Consider the following 21114-nt stretch of genomic DNA (forward strand, 5'->3'; position numbering starts at 1 on the left):
ATAGAAAGACAAGCAGAGGGTGTAAGCTGGTAAAGAGGCCAAGTACCAGAGATATCAAGCCAGAGAACTGAGAAGGAGCACATTCAGCTTGGTGGTGACTGCCACTAAGATATTATGAATGGACAGAAAGAATGGGTACGGAACATAAACCTTTGATGAGGGGTTATATAGTCTTGGGGTGAGTAGGATAGGAAAACTCCTGACATCTGAGGTCTTACTTCTCAGAGACTAACAGATTCCAAAGTTGTCATTTAAACTCCAATATCCCTGCTAGAAAAAAAGATACAAAGAATAGTCCTGCAAAACTCAGTGGCCATAGCTATTTCACACAGTGTTGCCTTGTCCCTGCTATTAGAAGTAGGTATTTCAGGTATGCATCTGTGGCAGCATGTTCCCTAGCATTTTACTTTAACCTTCCAGCGGAAGAAGTGAGAAAGCTGAAATCTCGTGTGGAAAACCTGGAAAAAATCAATGACGGCCTCCTGACAATTAACCAAGGGAATTCAAAAATAGAAAAAGATGTTTCAAGAGTAGACTTTCTTCAAGGTATTTCATCCTCCTCAACCTTCCCATATGAAAATGAAGAGTCAGTTTGGTTGATGGTGAAGAACAGACTGAACAAGGAAATAGAACGAGGTGAGCAGAGTCAATGTCTGTGATGCTGCATGAGACCAGATTATTTAAAAGGGATTGGGAGGATTTGATTGCCCAAGGGCCTAAAGACCAGGACTTTTAGAGTGCAATGAAGTCTGTCAAAAATAGTCCCCTCACCTGTCCTCACAGACAGGCTGTGCTGGAGCTCAGAGTGCTGCCACTAACACTGGTGGTGGATCCGTTAAAGCCAGCAGAAAAGGGAGAAGAAAGGAGGTTGTGGACATGCCATCCTGTGCCAGGAGATACATGAATTTTCCATTTTGAAAGAACTACACAGAAAAATGAACCCACACTGTATTTCTCATGCTACTTTTGTTAGCAAGGGAAAGATCATTTACTTCTGTTTAGCAGATGATGGAAATAGGTTAAGAACAGAGGAACCTACATTCTCCCAGCTTCAGAAGTTTCATGGATTTGTGAAAGCAAATTTGCTGAGGAAAATCTACTTACAAAGCCAAGCTGTGCTTGATAGCCTGTGCTGCCTGCAGCCTCAAAATCCAAATAGGAGGATCCTTGTACGTGAAGCGAGTAGCGATTCTGTTGTGTAATGCACTCTAACAGCTCCTTCACTTCCTGTTACAGGCTACTTCCGAGGGGAGAGAGGAGAACCTGGTGAGAAAGGTACAGCCACATAGTCCTCTTCCCCTGTCCTATTCCTTGGCTCTGGCAATGCACAAGTTTGGGGTGGATGTTGCCACAAGGGGCAATTGGCAGTGAGAAAGATGAAGCTGGTTTATACTTGAAGAAAGAGGGTAAAGCTAGTTTGCCCATTAAACTGCAGAGGGCCTGATCCCATGCAGAACTAATACAGGAGGCCCAATTTTGCATTGTGCCAGTGTGAAAGGCCAGATCCTATTTGCCACTAGTGGGATGGGTCTTGTCCTGCACTATTCAAGTGTGAAGTGTCCTTGTTCACCCGTAACTCCTTCATGTTTCATTGAAGGTGGGAAAGCAACTAGAAAAACAAAATGAATGAGTCACCATTGGAAATATCTCCAGGATCTCTCCTGATGTTTTTTTTTTCTTCTTGTCTAAGGTGACATGGGAATGCAAGGTCCCAGAGGTGAGTCTGGAGTTACCTGCTTTGTCAGGTAGATTGGCAGCCTGCCGTAGGGCCTGGGTAGCAAATGGATTTTTGTTACTCTGGAAGTTAGAGAAGCTGATGCATTCTGTAGTTCAGAGATTGTTGCGATGGTTGGGGTTTTTTGCTCTTCTTACAGGCAAAGACAGTTTTAGGGTTCACAGTAGAAGAGAAAACAGATGTCACTTTGAATCTAGAAACTTATTCCACCTGGATGAAAGTCACTCCTGAAGCCAAGCTCTACCTGGTTTAATCACAGCGTGGTGTGAATGATTCAATCCATTGCATAAATATAAGGGGGCCAATGTGGCATTGCTGGAGATGGTAGAACTTGTAAACATGCCAGGAACATAAACTCCTTTTTATGGGGGGGTGAGGGGCGGCCAAAGTGGCAGACAGGGAAGACCTATTCCCCACTGACTGTCTATTTCTTTCTCCCTACAGGAGAGCGAGGACTTCCTGGTGTCCCAGGTAGGCAGTAGTACAATTCCCCTTTGAGGGAGAACGTTTAGTGATATTACTGTAGGCAAGAGCAAATTTTGCACTGAAAACTTAGCTTGAGGTGGTTCTCTAAAGAGTCAATATTTAGCATAGAGTAAGTCACTTGGTGCTGAGCTATAGACACAGCTCACAGACTTGGTTACAAGCGAGGCCTCAGCCTGAGTTCCACTTAGTTGAACATGCCTAATTAGGGAGTGTGAAGATCTCAGCCTACCATTGAAAGAGTCCTACAGCTGCATGAGTACTTGGCCGAAATTCCTTGTGCTCTTACACGTATTGTGTTCTTCTAAAGAGATCCCTGTTCAAGTATTCACCTTCCAAGTAATATATTCTTTACCTCAGCTGATTAATCCCTCCAGGCTTCAGGTTCCCCCGATTTGCATGTTATTCTTTCATGCTACACAGACAAGGACTCTGGACATTTGTTGTGTTTTTCTTTCCAGGCATTCAAAGGCCAGAAGGACCGAAAGGACAGAAAGGCAGCATGGGTAAGCATCTCTATCAATGCTCTCTCACAACTGATTGACACATGGCATGGGACACCCGGTTGGTGTGATCATTGCCTTCCCCCATGGAGGTGGCCTTGGATCCTCTTGCCCAAGGCCTGCCTTAAAGACACCTTTTTTTACAAGGCATTTGTTTCCTATAGGTGATCCTGGCATGGAAGGTCCCATAGGACAAAGAGGTCGAGAAGGGCTCCCAGGGCGTCGAGGGGAGCCTGGGCCACCTGGATTTGGAGAAAAAGGAGACAGAGGTAGGAACTAGGTGTCCCATTCTTGGATAAAGCAGAGATGGACAAAAGCTAGTGTTTGGTCCTAGTTTATAAAACACCTCAGTGGTAGAATTTGATTTGATATTCAAATCCAGATTTCATTTTAGACATTTCCCAGCACAGATACACCTCAGTGGTAGAATTTGATTTCATTTTAGACATTTCCCAGCACAGACGAATCTGGCCTAAGGGATTTTTTTTGCCAAACTTGCAATGGGTAAACAAAGGTTGTTTTGTTTTGCCAGGTCTCAGTTTGGCAGAGCCAAAAGCGCTTAGTATCAAGGTCATCTTCTTCCCTGTTATCCAAGTCACCAAAGCTGGGGGATTTGTCTTGCTTATCCTAAAGCCCAGAGAGATGAGATTTTTTTCTTGGAAAATTCGTGCTTATTTGGGTGTTTTGAACTAACCAGCAGATTATTCATGACACTTGCCAGAGGAAGAATAACAGGAGATGGAATAATGGAAAAATGGGATCACAATTGTATTCTACAGTATCTATTAATGCTCTTATTCTGCAGGTGTTGTTGGTGAGCCAGGTCCTCCAGGGCCACCTGGTCCCCCAGGTTCTGCTGGCCTTAAAGGTAAATAAGAAGATGGACAGAGAAAGCCTAGCAGACTGGTTAGGAGTAAATGAGCACTCCAGCCTTCCTGTTTCACTTGTGTTGCACTGCAGTAATCAAAAAAGTGAACTAATGGTCCTCATTTTAGATAAAATTTACTTTGGTAGGTACACGTAACCTTTAGAGCAATAAATTCTTGGAGATTTTTAGTGAGAGTGGGGATTGGCAGGGAGGTTTCTCAAAACACCAATCTTTAAGATGTGTGATGTTTCCAGCTGTTTTTTCTATGCTTTCAGAAATAATAAGGTAAGCTCCATATACCTAACAGGCTTCTAACATAGTTACAGCTCTACAACCCATGTAACTGGGATAAAAATTGCACTATAAAAAACGGGTCCCACCTGAAGCACGGATCCCAGCGTCTCAGCCAAGATGGAAGGCTTGGCTCTCTTTACCTTACTTTAGGGAAAACCACTTCCTCTATGTCACAAGAACTAAGTTGTGTAGATTTATTGTCCTGGTTTTGAGGGATGCCAGTGATGCAAATTCTTCTAGTGGCTGGGGGAATTCCGATCTGCTAAACACCTATTGGGTTGTGGATTCTGTTGGGCAAACTGAAAGAGACTTGTTCATTTTCTAATTGTGGTGTTACTGAAAAAAATCCATGTTCCTTATTCACAGGTCTGATGGGTTCTCCAGGCCCACAAGGTCCTCCAGGTGAGTGCTGCAGTCCTTTGCTATGGCATCTAGAGACTAGAGAAAACCAAAACAGAGTGACAGCTTCTCATAGTTTTTCTCCTTCAGTGATGCATAGTGGTGAGTGGGATGAGTTAAATCCCCCATCTCATTTTTCTGCAGGTCCTCCCGGCCTACAAGGATTTAGAGGAGAAGCAGGTCTCCCAGGTGCTAAAGGTAAGCTTCTTTTCCCCTTGGCAATTACAGCAGCACTAGCTGATATGCTTTTCTAGCACTGCTCTGAGTAGCAGACTTGATCTGAGCATGTAGCATTTTGATGCTAGGGGCAAAGAAAAGCACAAGACTGAGGAAAGGGGAGGAGGAAGTAGATTTAGTCAGTGATTGCAAGCAAATATTGAGAAATACAGGAGACACAGAGGTAATAGAGCAGTCTAGGTGAGGAAACATGGTTGGATGGATGGAGCTGTATTAAAGGAAAGGAATTTCCGGTTTGAGTTTGTCTGATATCAGAGTACCTGTATTTCCCCTACATGCATTAATGCATGAAATTCCTTTCCCTTCTGACTTGTTATTACTATTCTTCAATCATTCATATATCTTTCAGGTGAGAAAGGAGCCGCTGGAGCCCCTGGACCCAAAGGTATGTTGATGAATTAAATATCTTTTGTGGATATTTTCTTTAGATTCCTTTAAATACCGTCCATGGGTATTAACCTTATCCTTCTTTGGCTTTTTATTCTGTGTTCTTGTTGGAAAGCAGACTTTATTTTCTCTGATGGAAACATTTTACAATGAAACAATCTCACAGAATCCTTCCCTTTTTTGTACCGCAGGTGATCAGGGTGAGAAGGGTTCTCGTGGAATGACAGGTCAGTGGATTGTTTTCCTACAGTAACAGCCTATCTAATATACACGTGCATTATTTGAGTTTTCAAATAACAGTATAGCCCAGCCAATCCCAGTTAGCTTTCTGAAAAAGTACAATGATGTTGTTGGTTATAGGAGTTTTATTTTTGCACCCAAGTTTTAAACAAAGAGATCCCATTCTTAATTCCAGTAATCTTGGTAGCAATCTTTGTATTTAGCTTTAGGGAAATTCTCCCTTATGTGCCCTGTGTTCACTTCACTTGAGCTTTTCTAATGCCCAGAGACAGTCACAAATCATGAGGCTTGAACATCCTGTCAATGCTGTTTCTCAATTGCAAAGCATCAAATATTGCTGACAGGGGTAAATTGTATCTTCACCAAGATTTGTTTGATTCATTTTCATACCATTTTACTACAGGTGAACAAGGCTCAAGAGGAATGCCTGGTCCTCCAGGAGAGCCAGGGGCTAAAGGACCTGTAGGTGGGTAACAGAAAACAGCTGTGTTTATATGTGGGGCAATGTCATTTCCACCCAGAGTGTGTTTCTATGAGCACAGACAAGGAAACAACATGGGAGTGGAATCTTACTGGTTGTGATCCTAGGTCTTTTTCCTAGATAGCTAAGATTAGTCTGTATACTCAGGAAAGATGTCCTACAGTGACAGTGTCCTAAAGTGAACTTTTTCTGGATCTTCAGTAACTGCAGCCAAGGTTTCTTCCAGATACAATATGATGAAAAGCCACTCTCTTGTGTTTAGGGCTGTGCTCTGCTTAGTAGGACAGGGCAACTGTGGTACTATTTCAGCAGTCCTTAACAATCTCTTTTCTTTGGACAGGACAAGCTGGCCGTGATGGACAGCCAGGTGAAAAAGGTAAGGGATTCCTTTGAGATAGAAGTGCAGGTACTTTCTGATTTGGCAGGAGGTTGATTTTAAAAGGGGTGGGAGAAGATGGCAGCAGATACATGTTCTGGAATCTTGCTGTCTCAAAAGATCTGTAGAGTCAGCCATGTAAGAATGAGCCATATAATGGAGCTGGCTGTAAACTTGTGACAGAGTTCTTCTCATTACGGAACTCTTCTGTCATTGACGTTCATCTCCCAGACACTGATGCTGGAACTGGCCAGTTGGCTGTACGAAGATACAATAGGCAGAAAGCGCTGCAGGACAGCTGGTGGCCAAGCTTGAATGGATTGGTAGATTGTAAGTCAGTGACTTCTGGCTTGTTAATGGTGATTATATCCCTAGGTGAACCAGGTCTTATGGGAATGCCAGGAGCCCGAGGCCCTCCAGGACCCTCTGGAGATGCAGGACAGCCAGGTAAAAGCATACAGAGACCAAAAATACTTTTTGCTCAGTCAGGAACACTGATGTCTTTGTCAACAATTTCCAATCTTAATTTGAAGTTAAGGCTGGCAGAAGATCTCTGTACTGTAAGATGGCGATGAAAGGAAAACACACAGGGAATCTAGACTGTGATCTCAGGATTGCACACACTGCAAACAAGAACATCAGCTGCTATGAGCCAATATTCAGTTTACATACCAGGTGCTAGGGCAATTTACAGCACTTGTGGGCTGTGTGCTATAATTTTAAGTAAATGTAATCTTTTTCTCCCTGTCTATCCTTTCTCCACCTGAAATTTGTTTAGACATTTTAGAATTTTTGCCTTTTTCTTCCAGGTCTCACAGGACCCCAAGGACCGCCAGGTAGGTTTTTCCACCATGTTCCAACTTATCAATGATACACTTTGATATGGGCTCAAAAACCACTTGTAATTTTCCCTCTGTGCTGCTCGGGGCTTCCAAAGTGATATCCCGAGGTTTCTGCATCTCCCTTTGCTTTTGAGACAGGTTTTGTGGTTGGTGTGTAAATTTTGATGAATGCAGGGCCTCAGAGTGTTTGAAAATTTGCCTCTCCCCAAAACATAGCTTGTAACAAATAACATGTTTCAGCTCCCTGTGCATCACTGAAAAGTCCTTCTAATCAGTAGCAGAAACAGAGGGGAGGGGATGTAGCAATAGAGGTGGAAACAGAGGATGTGACGTCAGCAAGCAAAGGTGGTTTGGGGGGCAAGTCACCAGGGAATTTATCCAGGAGCATCAGGACAGGGAGCAGTACCTGGAAGAAGCTACAGGTAAATCTAGGGAGCAGTGCCATCGTCCACGGAGCAGTGGGAGAAGGCAAGCCCTTAACTATGGCCGGGGACACTACCAGCTCAGTCTACAGTCCACTGTGAGTTCCTCCACTTGTTGTCAGGGACCTGTTTATAAATGCTGAAAGCCCCCTTGATTAGGGGGTTCATTCTATAAACCCACAAGTGAAACCCAGCTGGGGTACCTGGAAAAAATAGAACAAACAGTATTTGCACTAACCATTTTAAATTGTTCATCTACCTCATATCAGGACTTCCAGGCAACCCAGGCCGACCAGGGACTAAAGGTAAGTTTTGTTTCTTCCCTAATACTCATTTTCTCTCTAAGCACTTCATTTTAGGGAGAATTATCTGCTCTGCTGACCAGTTCCTGAATCAACAGTGGCATCTAGTGGCTTTAGGAAGAGAAGGTTTGAGAAACAGATGGTAGCCAAAGCCTCCTTGAGCGTACACGAAAGGCAGGGCATCTGCTGAGGCACTCAGCATGACAGTTCTCCACTGAGAAAACCTTAGCAAATCTTGTTCTGCCCTAAGCATATGAGTATGATGCCTGGTGACTGCAATGGAAGCTGTGTGCCTGCCTTGGATAAATCAAGGCCTATGCCCTATTCTGGCAGATGTAGTGCTTGGAAAGCTGATCAAAGGATATCTCTGGATTAGCTGAGCTCTGCTGCTTCCCCCATGACTTTCTAGTGCTATGACTTCTCAGACAAGAGATCAAGGGCAAAGAGAAGAGAAATCACATGTTTAATAAGACAATGTCATTGAGCTAGTGACAACTCTTCCCCAGAAAAGAAGTTCATCTTTTGTCTCTTTCTTTTCATAGGAGAACCTGGAGCTCCAGGAAAAGTCATAAGTGCTGGTATGTAGTGCTGTGGGAAGTTCAAACACTTCTGCTTTTGGAGGATTTTCTCTGGTTTTTGTTATGTCTCCTAAATTAATCTCAACAGTGTGTCAGACCTCCCTGTGTTGGAAGAACATGTATGCTATAGATGTGTGATTCCTTAGGGATAGATTTGTTACATGTTCGCTGGATGTGTATATATATGTGTATGTGTGCAAGTGTATGCGTTTTGTGTTTCAGAGGGTTCGTCAACTATTACTCTGCCAGGCCCACCAGGTCCCCCAGGCCCAGCTGGCCCCACTGGACCCCCAGGTGTTCCAGGTGAGGAAGCTGCTCCTCTGCTGTGGTTTTTGCAGGCAGCTTGCATTGCTGTGCATCCAGTTCTTAATTTAATGTGTGATGTTTATTGTCTCTGCCAGGCTGCCCTGTCTGGGAGGCAAGATTGCTCAGGCAGTCTAGATACTCATGGTCCTCACCCTTCCCTGCAGAAAGACCAAGATCTCAGGCTGAGTTAGGGAGGCAGCAGCCTCAAGGGAGAAATGGGATATGATCACAGCAGGGCAGGACAGAAGGGAGGGCTGAGAAGATGAAGAAACTGGGAACACTGTTGTTGTCCTTTGATCTGATGAGTACAAAGTAGTGATAGGTCAAATCCAGTGAGTAGAATCAAGTTCTTTTGCCTCTCAGGAAAGCAGGCTTGTGTCTAATCCCTCTCCCAGCACAGTTACTGAAATCAGGAAGCGCTTGTTTTCCTGTCTTAGCTTTGAACTCAAGACAGCAGAAATCCCACGTGAGCATCTACAAATCTTTCACACAAATACACACACACAGACTGGCTATGCATGGGCTTGGTCCTCATACTCCTCTGTTCCAGGTCAGACACCGCCCTCCAGCACGCTGGTGTCAGGCAGCAGAGTTCCTGAGCCCCGGTTCTCATGGCACTTCTGTGCCTCTCCCAGCTGTGTAGCTGGAGCTAATCCTGGAGCTGGTTTGGTAGAGCTAGCCTCGATTTGCAGCAGGGAATACAAGAGGAGGGTTAGGCCTATTGCATTTTTATTGTGGTCAGTGACATTCTGGTTATTTCCCCAGTCTAAGAGGCACCAAGCACTTTAATTGCTACATGATGGAAAATAAGCCTCTTCTCCGGACCTTCAAGTAATACATGGGACATTGATGAGTTCATATCCCATAGCAATTCCATTTACTTGTGTAATAAATACATTATTTGATAGTCTCAGTTCTTATAAAAGACCTATTGATTCTTTCCTGCTACTGTAAAATACAACCAGGAAATTCTAATGCAATCTGTTTTTTGTCCCTTTGAAACCAGGTCCTGTTGGACCAGCTGGTCTCCCTGGACAGCAAGGTACCTTTCTCCATCAGTTTTGATTCTGCTTCTTAAGAGAACTGAATTCATTAGTTCTTTCTTTGTTTCTAATTCTCTCAGCCCTTGGCACAATCTCTCTCCCTTTTGTTTGCAGATTTCTTCCTTTCAGTTAATTTTGCTTCATTATTTGCCTTAATTAATCTTTTAAAGAATTTCTATTCTTTTGTTCTTTCCCAGGGGAAAAAGGAGGGTGGTAAGAGCCATTGTGATGTGGATGCTGCAAATGACTTTTTTTTCTTACGTTATTTTTTCCGGAGGCTGGTATTTCTAAGGAACTTCTCAAGTACAGTTGCCTTTCTGTGGTAGGGGATATAGCCCAGCTGGATACCTTCTGCCATTTTGAAAGGTGGGAGAACAAACTAGAGCCAAATTGGGAATAATGTCACCGTGAAACCACTGCCAATTGGGCAGACATCTGTTTGGAAGGGCCTGAACAGAGCTGACTCCTAAGAACCTTTTCTATCCAGTTTTCTATGATCCTGTTAGGGCAAATTGTGCAGTAATTTCCACATTTGAATACAGTATCCCTCAGAGCTGGGGACTGAGTTCACGCTCCCCAGTTTACGTACGCAAAGTCTGAACCTGTTGTCGAGGAGGTGAGGAGTGGTTACAAAATGTCACCTTCTCTCAGTTAAATAATTCACTTTCTCCTTTTTTTTCCTGAAAAAGGTCCACGGGGCGAGAAGGGATCCCCAGGTGAAGCTGTGATAGAAACTATCAAAACAGAAGTCTCATCATTAACATCTCAAAGTAAGTGGGCCTGCCTTTCCACTCTTATGCTTGGAGAGGTCCCAGAGGCCTCAAGGCCTGCTCACAGCTAACAGGAGATGCCTCTACCTCTTTCCCCTCAGCGTGACATGGGGCAACTGTGTGTGTCCATGTTTGGTGGTGGGACAGCAATACCAGCTACTCCTTCTGCCCTCCTTCTCATCTGTGTATCCCAAAGTGCTTTCAGAAGGAAGTAGATGGCACTAGGCCCATGTCACAGAGAGGAAAGCTAAGGAATGGTGACTGGTGAACAGTCCCCAACAGCAGAGATGGTCACAGAGCTGTGAGGTTTCAGCCTGGCCTTTTAGCTACTTGTGTTTGCACAGGGCAGTTCCCTATGTAATATGAACACAGAGCCATCTGTAAGAGGAGAACCAGTTTGAAAAGGCACGGTAATCTAAGCAACAGAACTCAAAATCTCTCTGTGAATTAGAGGACAAATTCACAGGGGAGCAAATGCTATTTTAAGAATAAAATAAGTGGAGCAGAACAGAATGGTTTAGCAGCATCCCGAGAAAAGTGTCTGCTTGCTCTGTGCAATACTAGATGTGTGGTGCACTTACAATCTGTATTCCTAGGATCTGGGACCTCTGCAAGTGCACAGGAGAGGCAAGGCAGAGGAGGGCATAAAATCATAAATGGTTCTTGCCTGATCACCATTTGAATGGGGTCATGTAGATCCAGATCATGCTTCAGTACTGTCTCATCCCCCATTCAGCATCACTGAACTTTGAGTTTGTGCCTCAGCTTGGAGGTGAGGATACATCTCCAATCAAGATAACACAGTGCAGCTACTTGTTAAATAATGGCTGCGTAATGTTCTCCTCCCAAAACTTGCCCCTTGTGGAAAGAATCCTTCCTCTCCTTGAAAGTTCTTTCCCTTCTTCTCTAGCCTTTGGGTCCTTTGCTCTTTCCCCCAGCAACCATTAGTCTCCAGAGAGATCTCCTGCCTGTTTCCAATATGCTGCCAGCCTGCTCAGCACTGTATTTTGCTTCATGTCCTAACCTGCGTGCTGGGAACCAAACGCATCACTCTTCTCCCCTCTCTGCCTCAACTTTGGCTTAGGTTACCCAGGTCCTGCCTTAGTCCCCCTTTGACTGTAAGAGCTTCTAACAGCAATGTAACGACAGTGTTTCCATAGCAGCAGTAGCTCCATAGCAACAATTTTCCCTTTTTTGTGTGTGTTTAATTTGCACAGTGCTGGCAGATTTACAAGGGCGAGCAGGACCTCCAGGTCCCCCTGGACCACCAGGTACGTAATTTAGCAGAGCTCAGTACGTAAGCACGGGGATGCTAACACACATGGCACGTTTCTGGGCCATGCAGTTTGCTGAGTAAATATTCTGTAATACCCCTCTTTCTTTCTTCATCAGGTGAATCTGTGCAGGGACCCCCTGGACCTCGTGGCCCCCCAGGTAAGAGCTTGTTTATCTGAAACAAACCAGGAAAGTGGGAGGTTTTTCCAGTGCCTCTATCCTGTGCGTTGCAGTATGCCAGGTGCAATCTTGGACCTGGTGGAAGTTAGTAGAGCTGACTTTACTGGAAGCAGAGTTTCACGTAGTGGGTTCCTACTAACACAATTTCACTGCAATATAGTTTCACAGTAGCAAGACGCTGCCCAAGAGAGAAGATTTGCTTTGGCAGAGGTTTGTTAGCCGGAGTAGTAATTCATAAAAGCCATACTTTTTGGGAAGCCACTCAACATTCTCAAGTCCCGAAAGGAAGTAACTGCAATCAATTCCGTCTTTACTTCTGACTTGTCCAGCCTTAACTTTCAGCTAGGGACAGATGGAGTAGTTCTTATCATGAGGAACGTATCCCCACTCCACTTCCTGTAGCACAGATTTCCCTTTCACAGCCAGAAGAGGGGAGGTGCAGGAGGACACGAGACAGGAGCATAACCCCATTCCTTGCACTCTGCTCAGTAGCAAAGGGGAGCAGGTCAGGTGTGTGATGAAATGAACCTTCCCTCTTAATGTCATGAAGGTCAGCTGGGATAGGCACTCTGTACCACAAAGAAAGGAATTTCTCTGTCCTATGTCTGCTGTGGTGGCAAATGATAATGAAAAATAACTAACAGGGATAGATGTGTGTGGAGAAAACAGTGATACTAGCCTACACTTGGAAATATTTGAGCTATGGCCATGGCTGGAGATGTAGCAATTCTGACATGCATTTACTTACATGGCTGAGGCTGATCCTTCCTGAAGCCTGTTTGTGTCCCTTTTGCCTAGGAGAAGGATTACCAGGACCTCCAGGCCCACCAGGGAGACCAGGATCTTCCATGTCCACCTCAGGTAGGTTTTTCCCACTCATTCCCTCACCTGTGCCCTGGGGATGTTCTAACTGTTGGGGTTCCAGAGAGCTAGGACCTGGTGGAGCCAGACAAAACTTGTGTCATGTTCTGTTGGATGTCATGAAGAAACCTTTTTGTTTTAATTACAGATACATTCTTCACAGGCCCACCAGGTCCACCAGGGCCACCAGGCCCAAAAGGAGACCAAGGTGGGTATATCCTGCTGCTTCACCAAGATACTAGATGGATCTCTGCACCTCAGACTGAAAAGAAGGAACGAAGGTCTTGGAAGCAGAAAGTGTCCTGCCTTTCTGTGGCTGTAAGAAAGCTAGCACAGTGGTCACTAAATAGGACTCCTATCTGCTGCCATAAAACAAATCAGTCTTTGTCAGAGAAATGTATTAGCCTCCAATCCTCGTGTCAAGGCAATTGCTGTATTCAGATCCCAACTTTGCAAGCCCATTAGATTCAGGAGCATTCAGAGCTTTAGATTTGCCATTAAAGGGGGACAATCTTTTTACAAAATGCAGTGTGGACTTGGCTAAGTCAGTGCAAGGAGGTGGCACTGTGAAGTGTAGCTCAACTCTCAGCTGGCAGGAAAAGATGGGACCTACACCCTTTACCCATTTCTGCCCTGCAAATTAAAGGCCATGATAATATTCTACAGTGTGGGCTGGGATGTTGCAGATCAGAACAAAGCAAATGGTAACGCGATTCCTCTGCTTCCCTGATCACAGGTGAACGAGGCCCACGAGGATTTACGGGTAAGGAGGCTTCCAGGAGATATCAGTGGGGTGCAGTGTAGCTTGCCTGTGTATATGACTGCTCCTGCATTTCTGTGTTCCATGCAGGAGAACCGGGTGAGCCTGGCCTTTCAGCACTCTCCTCCCACGGTCAGTCTGTGTCCCCTTTCCTCCTTTGAGTTCATTGTCCCTAGGCTGAAACCAGGGGGCAAAATCCTGCTCTATTGATTCTAACTTAGTTTTAGTGGAGCCAGGATTTTGTCCACACACTTTATTCCTGTGAGTCTCTTATTCTCCTTCTGCAATTGGCAGGTGACAGAATCACCATGCAGGGACCTCCAGGAGTTCCAGGCCCGCCAGGCCCACCTGGACCCAAAGGTGAAGTTAAAAGTCTTCTTTCTTTCTTTGCTGGTGTCGTCACACAGCCAAGAGTGGTTGAGACTAAAGGATGGAGCAACTTGGTCCTTTGAGAACTACAGCTGTGCCCAGCCCAGCCTTTTCAGGCAGAGCAGGACCATGGCAATAGAATTGCTCTGAGCGCAAGGCACCTGGGCAGATAACAAGGCTCAGAAAAACTGCTGTGCCCTCTTCCTTCTGCTCTTCCCCAACAAGCTGCTAATTCAAGATAGTCATTACAAGGGCTGGGTGGTTGCTTCTCTGATAACATGTAGCTCAACTGTTTTACACAACCAAGTATGCAACATGCAGTGACACAATTGTCTGTCTCTCTCACTCTGGTTTCCAGGTGATGCAGGTGTCCCAGGTGCTCCTGGCATCCCAGGAGCATCTCGAGGTAAGAGGCCAGACCACCATTGCTCTCATATTATCAAGAAATGCTGACGTCCTCCTGGAGACTTTGAAAAAGCTCCTTTGGGTTTTACAAGTGTGGGTGCCAACCTAACGCTGATGGGATTTGTGTTCAAAACCTCTTTTTTCACAGCCTGCCTTAAATCAGACAATTTAAGAATTGCAAGTTTTCTGTTTCCAGCTTACTGGGAATCCTTTGAGCCAGAGTTTGTCCTCATGGGACATGGAAGAAAGGGATTCCATGTTGGCTAACCATGTTCCACAAGGGATTAGGGAAGCTGCATTGAACCCTCTTGTGGAAACACTTCTGATCAGAACAAAAGTGCCCTTTGTTCAGTTTTACTTAACCTCAGGTGGATTCACGTGAATTAAGCTGCTTTCATTCTGAACAAGAGCATCTCTGTATGCAGGATATTAATGCAGTTTCACAAGAAGTGCATATGGATTAACTTAAGTATTCCTCCATGTGAACAAGCCCTCTGCTTCTCCACATCGTGTCCTAGGAATACTACCTCAGGGTGCTGGGAAGACAGACACCTTAAAGAGCATGAGGTGTCACTTGACACCATGGTGACAGGAGTCGCACAGGGCCCACCTGTATCTTGCAATGGAGACTAGTGAGGAGGTTCTTGAGCTGGTGCTGCCCAGGCTGGCTGGGATTGGGAGCACCAGGGCAGTAAGGTTAGCCTAATGAGCTTGAGTGCTTTATGGATCTCTATCTATATTTCTGCACAGCATTGCACTCTGGTGCACAAACTGACCAGGTCTGTCAGTACAAAGCCAGGCAGGTCTCTGGGCTCAGCCCTGCAGAGCTGCGTAGGCTGAATTATAAGATGCCGAATTAATTGAAGACGTTATACTACCTAATTGCCTATGCTCAGACTGTGTTTTGAGGTGAAGGGGGAGCCCCTCCATAGTCCATTCCCAAAGCTCTTTCCAGACCTGTGGGAAGGACTCAATGCAAGCACACTTTAGCATCTCTTGGTCTAATGCAACCAGGCCAAAAAATTCCTTCTCCTTACAATGTTTTCTATAGGTGGATCCAGACAAATTCAGGGACCCCCAGGACCTCCTGGGCCACCCGGTCCTCCTGGCCCAGGTGGAAGTTCATCTCAAGAGATTCAACAGTATGTTACTGACTACCTGAAAAGTGAGTATAATGAGATTTTGCTGTGGGTCAGCAGATGCATGCCTCTCTCTATTTTGCTCCCTGAGCCCCTTGTCACTCTCCCTTTAGAAGCAGCAGCCCTGCTCCTCTGACCTTATTTTTGTTGAATACTATGAAGTGCTGTTGCCCACTGTGGCCTCTGCAGAACTGTCCTTCTCTCAGCCTGCTTCTTCCCAGGGGAAGAGGGTCCAGTAATTGTGCATATGGCCATTGTCTTCCCTCTAGTGATGTGGGCATATCTTGGGCTTCCTACCTAGGTGACAATGTAAGGCATTATTTGACTGGTGCCCAAGGCCCACCAGGCCCTCCAGGCCCACCTGGAGTCATCACCACTGCGGATGGGACAAACTTGGATTATGCGGAGCTGGCTACCCGTGTTATGAGCTATATGACAAGTAAGTACCGTGTTGGTAAGCTCTGTACTGAGTCACGCTCTAGGCTGAGCTTGTGCAACACCTAGGAGGTGAAAACCGGAGTAGAAACAACCGTCTTTAAATAGCAGCACTGCAACCCAGTTATTCGTCTTCTGCAGTCTTGGCCCAGCACTCCACACAGCTGAGGTGGCCTCTGAGCTTTGTCCCATTTTGATGGTTAGATTAACTAACAGTTGCTGCTGTTTAAAAAGTCTCACATTAAACATAGCTGTTAGACCCTGTAACGTCCCCAAGACCCAAACAGAGGTGGCTGTATTTGGTATATGTGGTCTCAGGTTCTGGGGCTGTCTTGTATGCTTGGGGCCCTCTTGAAGCAGATGAAATTCCCAGAGCTTTTGGAAGCAGCCTGGAATCTCAGTCAGAAAAGCACAGACCACACCACTGTGGGGACAACCAGGCTGTGTTGGACAGCAGCTGATTCATGGCTGGGAGCATGGGAAGCCCATTCCATCAGTTAAACCAGATTAATTCAGCTTTCCTTTGTCCCTGCCTGACCCCTCTTCACCTTCTGTCTCCTCTTAACCCTGCCTGACATAAAACCTTTTCATTCCCACAGGTTCTTCAGATCGCTATCAGTCATTTGCCAGTTCGGTATCAACTACATCTGTTTTGTACCAAGAACTTCTGGACATGCTGCAGAGTAAGTGACCCTGAAGGGAAACATGGGGAATGGGGGTAAAGCATCCTAGAAGCCTGGTGATCTGCCCTTCCCTTCCAGTCTTCTTCCTCCAACCAGAGTTACCAGCAGCTGCTTCTGAGGGCAAAGGCCTGCCTTAGGCTGCTGAGTGACCTGCGATGTCTCCTTCCAAGTCCTTTGGAGACAGATTTATGTGTCTTGTGCTGGAGAGTTTGCATGCTTTCCAGAAGCTATGCTTTCTTACTGTTTGCTTTTCATACCCTGTTGTAACTCTGCAGTTTCCCACTCTCTTGCCTCCTTTTCCCTTCTTGGCTATCTGGGTGGCATCTGCCTATGTCCCTCCTTTTCAGGAATTCCCCACAATTTCCCCCAATCTCCCACTAAACCTTGGGCTTCTACTTTCCAGCTCCTCCACTCTCTTAGGGTTCCCCATTCCTTCTTGCCCACTCCAAAGCCTTGCTAGTCTTTGTTCTTAAGGTGAGGAGGATACCCAGCTCTGTATTCTTTTTGACACACACTGTTACTTGTGGGCTGATAGATTAATCACCAGGATGTCATTTTGCTGCGCCTGAAGGTATTGATGATGCTGGCCAACACTGCACTCCTCCTATGTGATCCAGTGAGGCGTCAATCAGATTCCACATTCCAAACAGGCAAATGGCTGCTGAAATGCCAGAGCTTAGCATGGTCTTTTCCCTTTACCCAAGATGTTGTCCAGGGTATCCTGAAGAAACAGAGCACAAGGAGGTCCCTTTGGCAATCCAAATTCTCATCCTCCTCAAACCCTGGGTTGTAGGAGGTTCCCAGCCCTGTCACAAATGTTTGTGACACCATACACAGGGCAGATCACACTCAGAAAAGGAAGTGAGGGAGGAAAGTAGCTTTGTATCCATAGGTTTTGATGGTCTGTGTAGTGGTAGGGGCTTGGCTCACAGGCTGGGAACCCCTCACACCTAGCATCTTTGCAGCAACTGGACAGTCTTAAAAGATGCATTTTTCATTTTCAGGAGAAGAAATTCGTCAGTATCTAGTTGGACCTCGGGGCCCACCAGGACCTCCTGGACCAGGGGGAGATGGCATGTCTCTGTCACTGGATTATGATGAGCTGACCAGACGGTTTATCAGCTACTTGACAAGTAATGTCTTTATTAGTGTGCATTTCCCTCTGTTCCTTTGGGAGCTGAGCAGAAAGCTCATGCTGTCAGTGAAAACTCTTTCAGTGTCGACTGCATGAATCCCTACGTTTGGACACCTCCTCACAAGGATTGTGACAGACTTGGAAGAGAACAAAGATACTATCCACAGACTCTAGTAATGAGTTCTTGCTTTGCTAAAAACTGAGCTTAGGAACATCATTTAATCTTAGCCATCTTAGAAGCCCCATCAACACCTTCAAGTGCCTTTATAACCCTTTTCTCACTGGCTCTGTGGCCAGGATATATCTTTCTGTGGAAGGGTTGATCTATGCCCACTTTGTCTCAAGGCAGCCCAGGCAACAAACTCTTAGAAGTTTAAAATTAGTTGAAACAAATTCCACCTCTCTGCTTCATTTTCCCATCTGTAAAGGGGTGATATGGCATGTAAGAACTGTAGGACAGAGAGGACTCTGGAGCATTCCCAATAGCAGTGCTAAAATGCCTAATCCTGGTAGCTGCAACTATCTGCTTAAAAGCACAGCCTGGTCCATGCTCACTCTCTCTGAACTGCCCTTGGAGACCAGATCTCAGTAATGGGCTGCTCCAAAGATGGTGGGAATTTCCTCTTTGGCTCTGGAAGCAGGAAACTGCTGTTTAACAGCAGCACCCCAACAGCTCAAGCAGGACAGCTGCATTTTATCAGCAAGGACATTTCATTAAAGCAAATCACAAAGGTGCAAAGTTTTGCACCAGAGCTGCTTGCAGATAGGCAGACACAGGGAGAGCAGCACATGCATCAGCCAGTGGGTCACAGTTGAGCTGCATATCCTGGGGTGCTCCCGCTCCATGTCAGGGGTTCATGAGGTGTGCAGAGCTTTTGCCAAGAATAGAGGCCTAATGCCTGCCTGTCTGCGGGTGCCCTTGTGTTGGGATTAACAGGACAAGCTTTAACTCCAAGTCCAGAACAAGGCTTGAGCCTTGGTTCTCAGCACAATCTGCTGATGGGAACACTCCACCCTGCAGGAGTCCCTCCTGCATTGCCTGTGAACAAGCCCTACAGCTTGTCTGCTCACGCTCTAACAGCCTGTTTTGATAATGTGCTACTGTTGGATCTGTTTGATTTTGCAGGTTCTGGGATGAGCATTGGGCTCCCTGGACCACCTGGGCCTCCAGGGACACCTGGTATATCTTACAGTGACCTGACAACATACCTGCGAAGTGAGCAAACTTCTTTACTCCCCTGTCATAGGTCCCTATACACCCCCAGAATCTTTTTTTACAGGCTTAGTCACAGAATTTCCCCTTTTGCCCATCACTACAAATAACCCTCTATGAGACTCTGATGGTCCCTCTGCCTTAGTTAGCAGTACTGCAGGCCTCCTGGGCTCTGCCAGGACCTGCACAGGCTGCGAGGGGCTGCAGACAGGTCACTGTGCTCCTGTGGAGAGCAGCAGCAGTGAGGTGCTGTCTTGGGGATGGGGATGGAGGAGCCCTTTGTCTTCTCCAAACTCTGCAGCATAAAGGAATTTCTTATGCCACTTTTTAAAAGTATTTTTAAAATTAGGGACTTCTACCCTCTTTGGGATCTCCTGACTTCCCAATGTGATGTCTACATGCAGGGAAGTGAGATCTACCAGGAAGGCTGCACCAGAAGGTGCTGGGGAGAAAAAAGTGCCTTATACCTGGCCATAGCTGGCATTACCTGTATTGTCAGGGAAGGTTCATCAGGATTGCGTTGGTTTGGGTAACTCCTTTTCTTCCCTTGTGTCTTACAGACTCTGAATTCAGTGGTCTTGTCGGGCCCCCTGGTCCTGCAGGGCCCCCAGGACCTCCAGGGATCCCCGGATCATCTGGCACCTCTCTGGAGGACGTCTCTGCTTACCTACAAAGTAAAGCACTTGTATTTTTCACAGTTGGCAGGGAGATTCTGGGGGGACTGAGGCTGAGATTTAGCTTACCAAGGGCTGTGACTGCCCACTGAGAACAAGGTCACTTCAAAAAAAATAATCTCATCAACATCAGCTGGAAAAGGATGGAAGTTGGGGTTGGAGCCTTTAAACTTTCAAGATCCCCAGACATGTGTGATTTCCTGTCCTCTCACTGTCAGAAAATAATTCTTCCTCTCTCTCAAGGTGTGGGATACTCCTCCCTTTCTGGAGTCCAGGGTCCTCCTGGCCCTCCTGGCCCTCCAGGACCACCAGGCTTCTCAGGAACCGGCCTCCTGTCCTACGCTGACATCACCCACAGTGACGAGTTCAGAAGCGAGCTGATTCAGTACCTGAAGAGTAAGGGTTTGCCACCCATCATCCTGCACGCACCCTGAGCCGTGCTCTGCCCTGTGTAGGCTGCTGGCTCTGCCACAGCTGAGGCAGTCCTGCAGGAGCCTTCCCTGAATTGGGGCTCCAGCAACACCTTATCCCTACAGCCAGGTCTACACTGCACCCCATAGGCTTGTGTCCTCTCAGTCCAACAGCAAGGCAAAAGTCTGTGTTGTGAGCCAAAAGGGACAGGTGCTGGGCAGTTACAATTGGCCTGTACTGAGCAGCGAGTGCTTAGTAAGGTCATCTGCAGAGTTTTGCCGTGGGAAAAGCATTTTCTTTGACAAACGCCTGCCTACAGAGCAATGGATGATGTAGGGGTTGGAAGGCAGCACTGAGCCAGCTGTGAAGCAGCATTGGTCTGAGTTTTCCATGCTGGCAAGTCATCCAGAGCAGCCTTTCAAAAACATGGGGATCCCCTCACTTTTGGGAGATTGGTCACAGAATGGTTGTTTTGGCAGAGACGCTGAATTTGACCTGAGAGGAGTGCACCCTTCTGCAAAATCGTTGGGCATGTTTCCAAGATTGGGCAGCCAAAATTGTGGGAGAGATGGGAAGAAGGAAGGTATCATGCCATCTGTAGAGGTCAAGGTTGACATACATGCCTGCTGCCTGAGAAGTGGCAGTGAGTGAGGGTTATTGTGATGATTGGCAGGACAGAATTTCACACTTCAGTCTTCATTCAGGTGGTAGCACAGGACCTCTGCCAAGCCTGGGGAGCCCAGGTACCCCAGTGTCCCTGAAGTCCCCCCTCTTGTATTTTGCAGGTGATGAAGTTCGAAGCTACATCTCAGGGCCGCCTGGGCCCCCTGGGCCACGGGGACCACCAGGACCCAAAGGAGATAGTGGCTTGGTGGCTGGGTCTATGTCTTCATCATACCAAGGGTTACGGACTTCCGAGCGGTTGCATGGAGGATCCCTTGGTGCTGAGGGATCCCATGGGGGATCACTGGGCACAGGCAGCTCATATGGCAGCTCCATGAGCAGCATGTCATCTTACAGTGCCTCAGCAGGCAGCGATGGCTCATATGATGCCTCCATGGGCAGTGATGGGTCTTTCGATGGGTTGCTGACAGAGGAAGAATCACACAGGAGATCAACAAGTTCAAGCAGATCCTATAGCAACTCCTTCACTGGATCCCTGGATTACAACGAGCTGGCACTTCGTGTGTCAGAGAGCCTACAGAGTGAGTGGAACACCTGCTTGTCCTGACCCTCCCTGTCCCAGCCCACAACTCCTAACCCCCTGTACTTGGTGAAACACTGTTCACTTCCCTCACCCTTCCTGCT

General features: G+C 46.4%; 1 protein-coding gene across 1 annotated transcript in view; it reads left to right on the top strand.

The window, feature by feature from the left end:
* The window catches only part of COL17A1 (collagen, type XVII, alpha 1), a 36238-nt gene that overhangs the window by 13691 nt on the left and 1433 nt on the right, over positions 1-21114 (top strand). Inside the window, exons 16-51 of the mRNA XM_009585898.1 lie at positions 421-636; positions 1237-1275; positions 1691-1717; positions 2180-2206; positions 2680-2724; positions 2886-2990; positions 3527-3589; positions 4250-4285; positions 4427-4480; positions 4869-4904; positions 5098-5133; positions 5550-5612; positions 5968-6003; positions 6379-6450; positions 6813-6839; positions 7537-7572; positions 8112-8147; positions 8370-8450; positions 9460-9495; positions 10186-10266; positions 11484-11537; positions 11659-11700; positions 12526-12582; positions 12731-12790; positions 13319-13345; positions 13433-13474; positions 13637-13702; positions 14070-14117; positions 15168-15281; positions 15557-15694; positions 16290-16373; positions 17378-17506; positions 18635-18724; positions 19282-19395; positions 19639-19791; positions 20592-21011. Of these exons, the coding sequence (XP_009584193.1) occupies positions 421-636; positions 1237-1275; positions 1691-1717; positions 2180-2206; positions 2680-2724; positions 2886-2990; positions 3527-3589; positions 4250-4285; positions 4427-4480; positions 4869-4904; positions 5098-5133; positions 5550-5612; positions 5968-6003; positions 6379-6450; positions 6813-6839; positions 7537-7572; positions 8112-8147; positions 8370-8450; positions 9460-9495; positions 10186-10266; positions 11484-11537; positions 11659-11700; positions 12526-12582; positions 12731-12790; positions 13319-13345; positions 13433-13474; positions 13637-13702; positions 14070-14117; positions 15168-15281; positions 15557-15694; positions 16290-16373; positions 17378-17506; positions 18635-18724; positions 19282-19395; positions 19639-19791; positions 20592-21011 (2790 nt within the window). The remainder of the gene's footprint in view (positions 1-420; positions 637-1236; positions 1276-1690; positions 1718-2179; positions 2207-2679; positions 2725-2885; positions 2991-3526; positions 3590-4249; positions 4286-4426; positions 4481-4868; positions 4905-5097; positions 5134-5549; positions 5613-5967; positions 6004-6378; positions 6451-6812; positions 6840-7536; positions 7573-8111; positions 8148-8369; positions 8451-9459; positions 9496-10185; positions 10267-11483; positions 11538-11658; positions 11701-12525; positions 12583-12730; positions 12791-13318; positions 13346-13432; positions 13475-13636; positions 13703-14069; positions 14118-15167; positions 15282-15556; positions 15695-16289; positions 16374-17377; positions 17507-18634; positions 18725-19281; positions 19396-19638; positions 19792-20591; positions 21012-21114) is intronic.

Source organism: Fulmarus glacialis, unplaced genomic scaffold (genome assembly GCF_000690835.1).
Source record: "Fulmarus glacialis isolate BGI_N327 unplaced genomic scaffold, ASM69083v1 scaffold7979, whole genome shotgun sequence".
NCBI classification, from domain to species: domain Eukaryota; kingdom Metazoa; phylum Chordata; class Aves; order Procellariiformes; family Procellariidae; genus Fulmarus; species Fulmarus glacialis.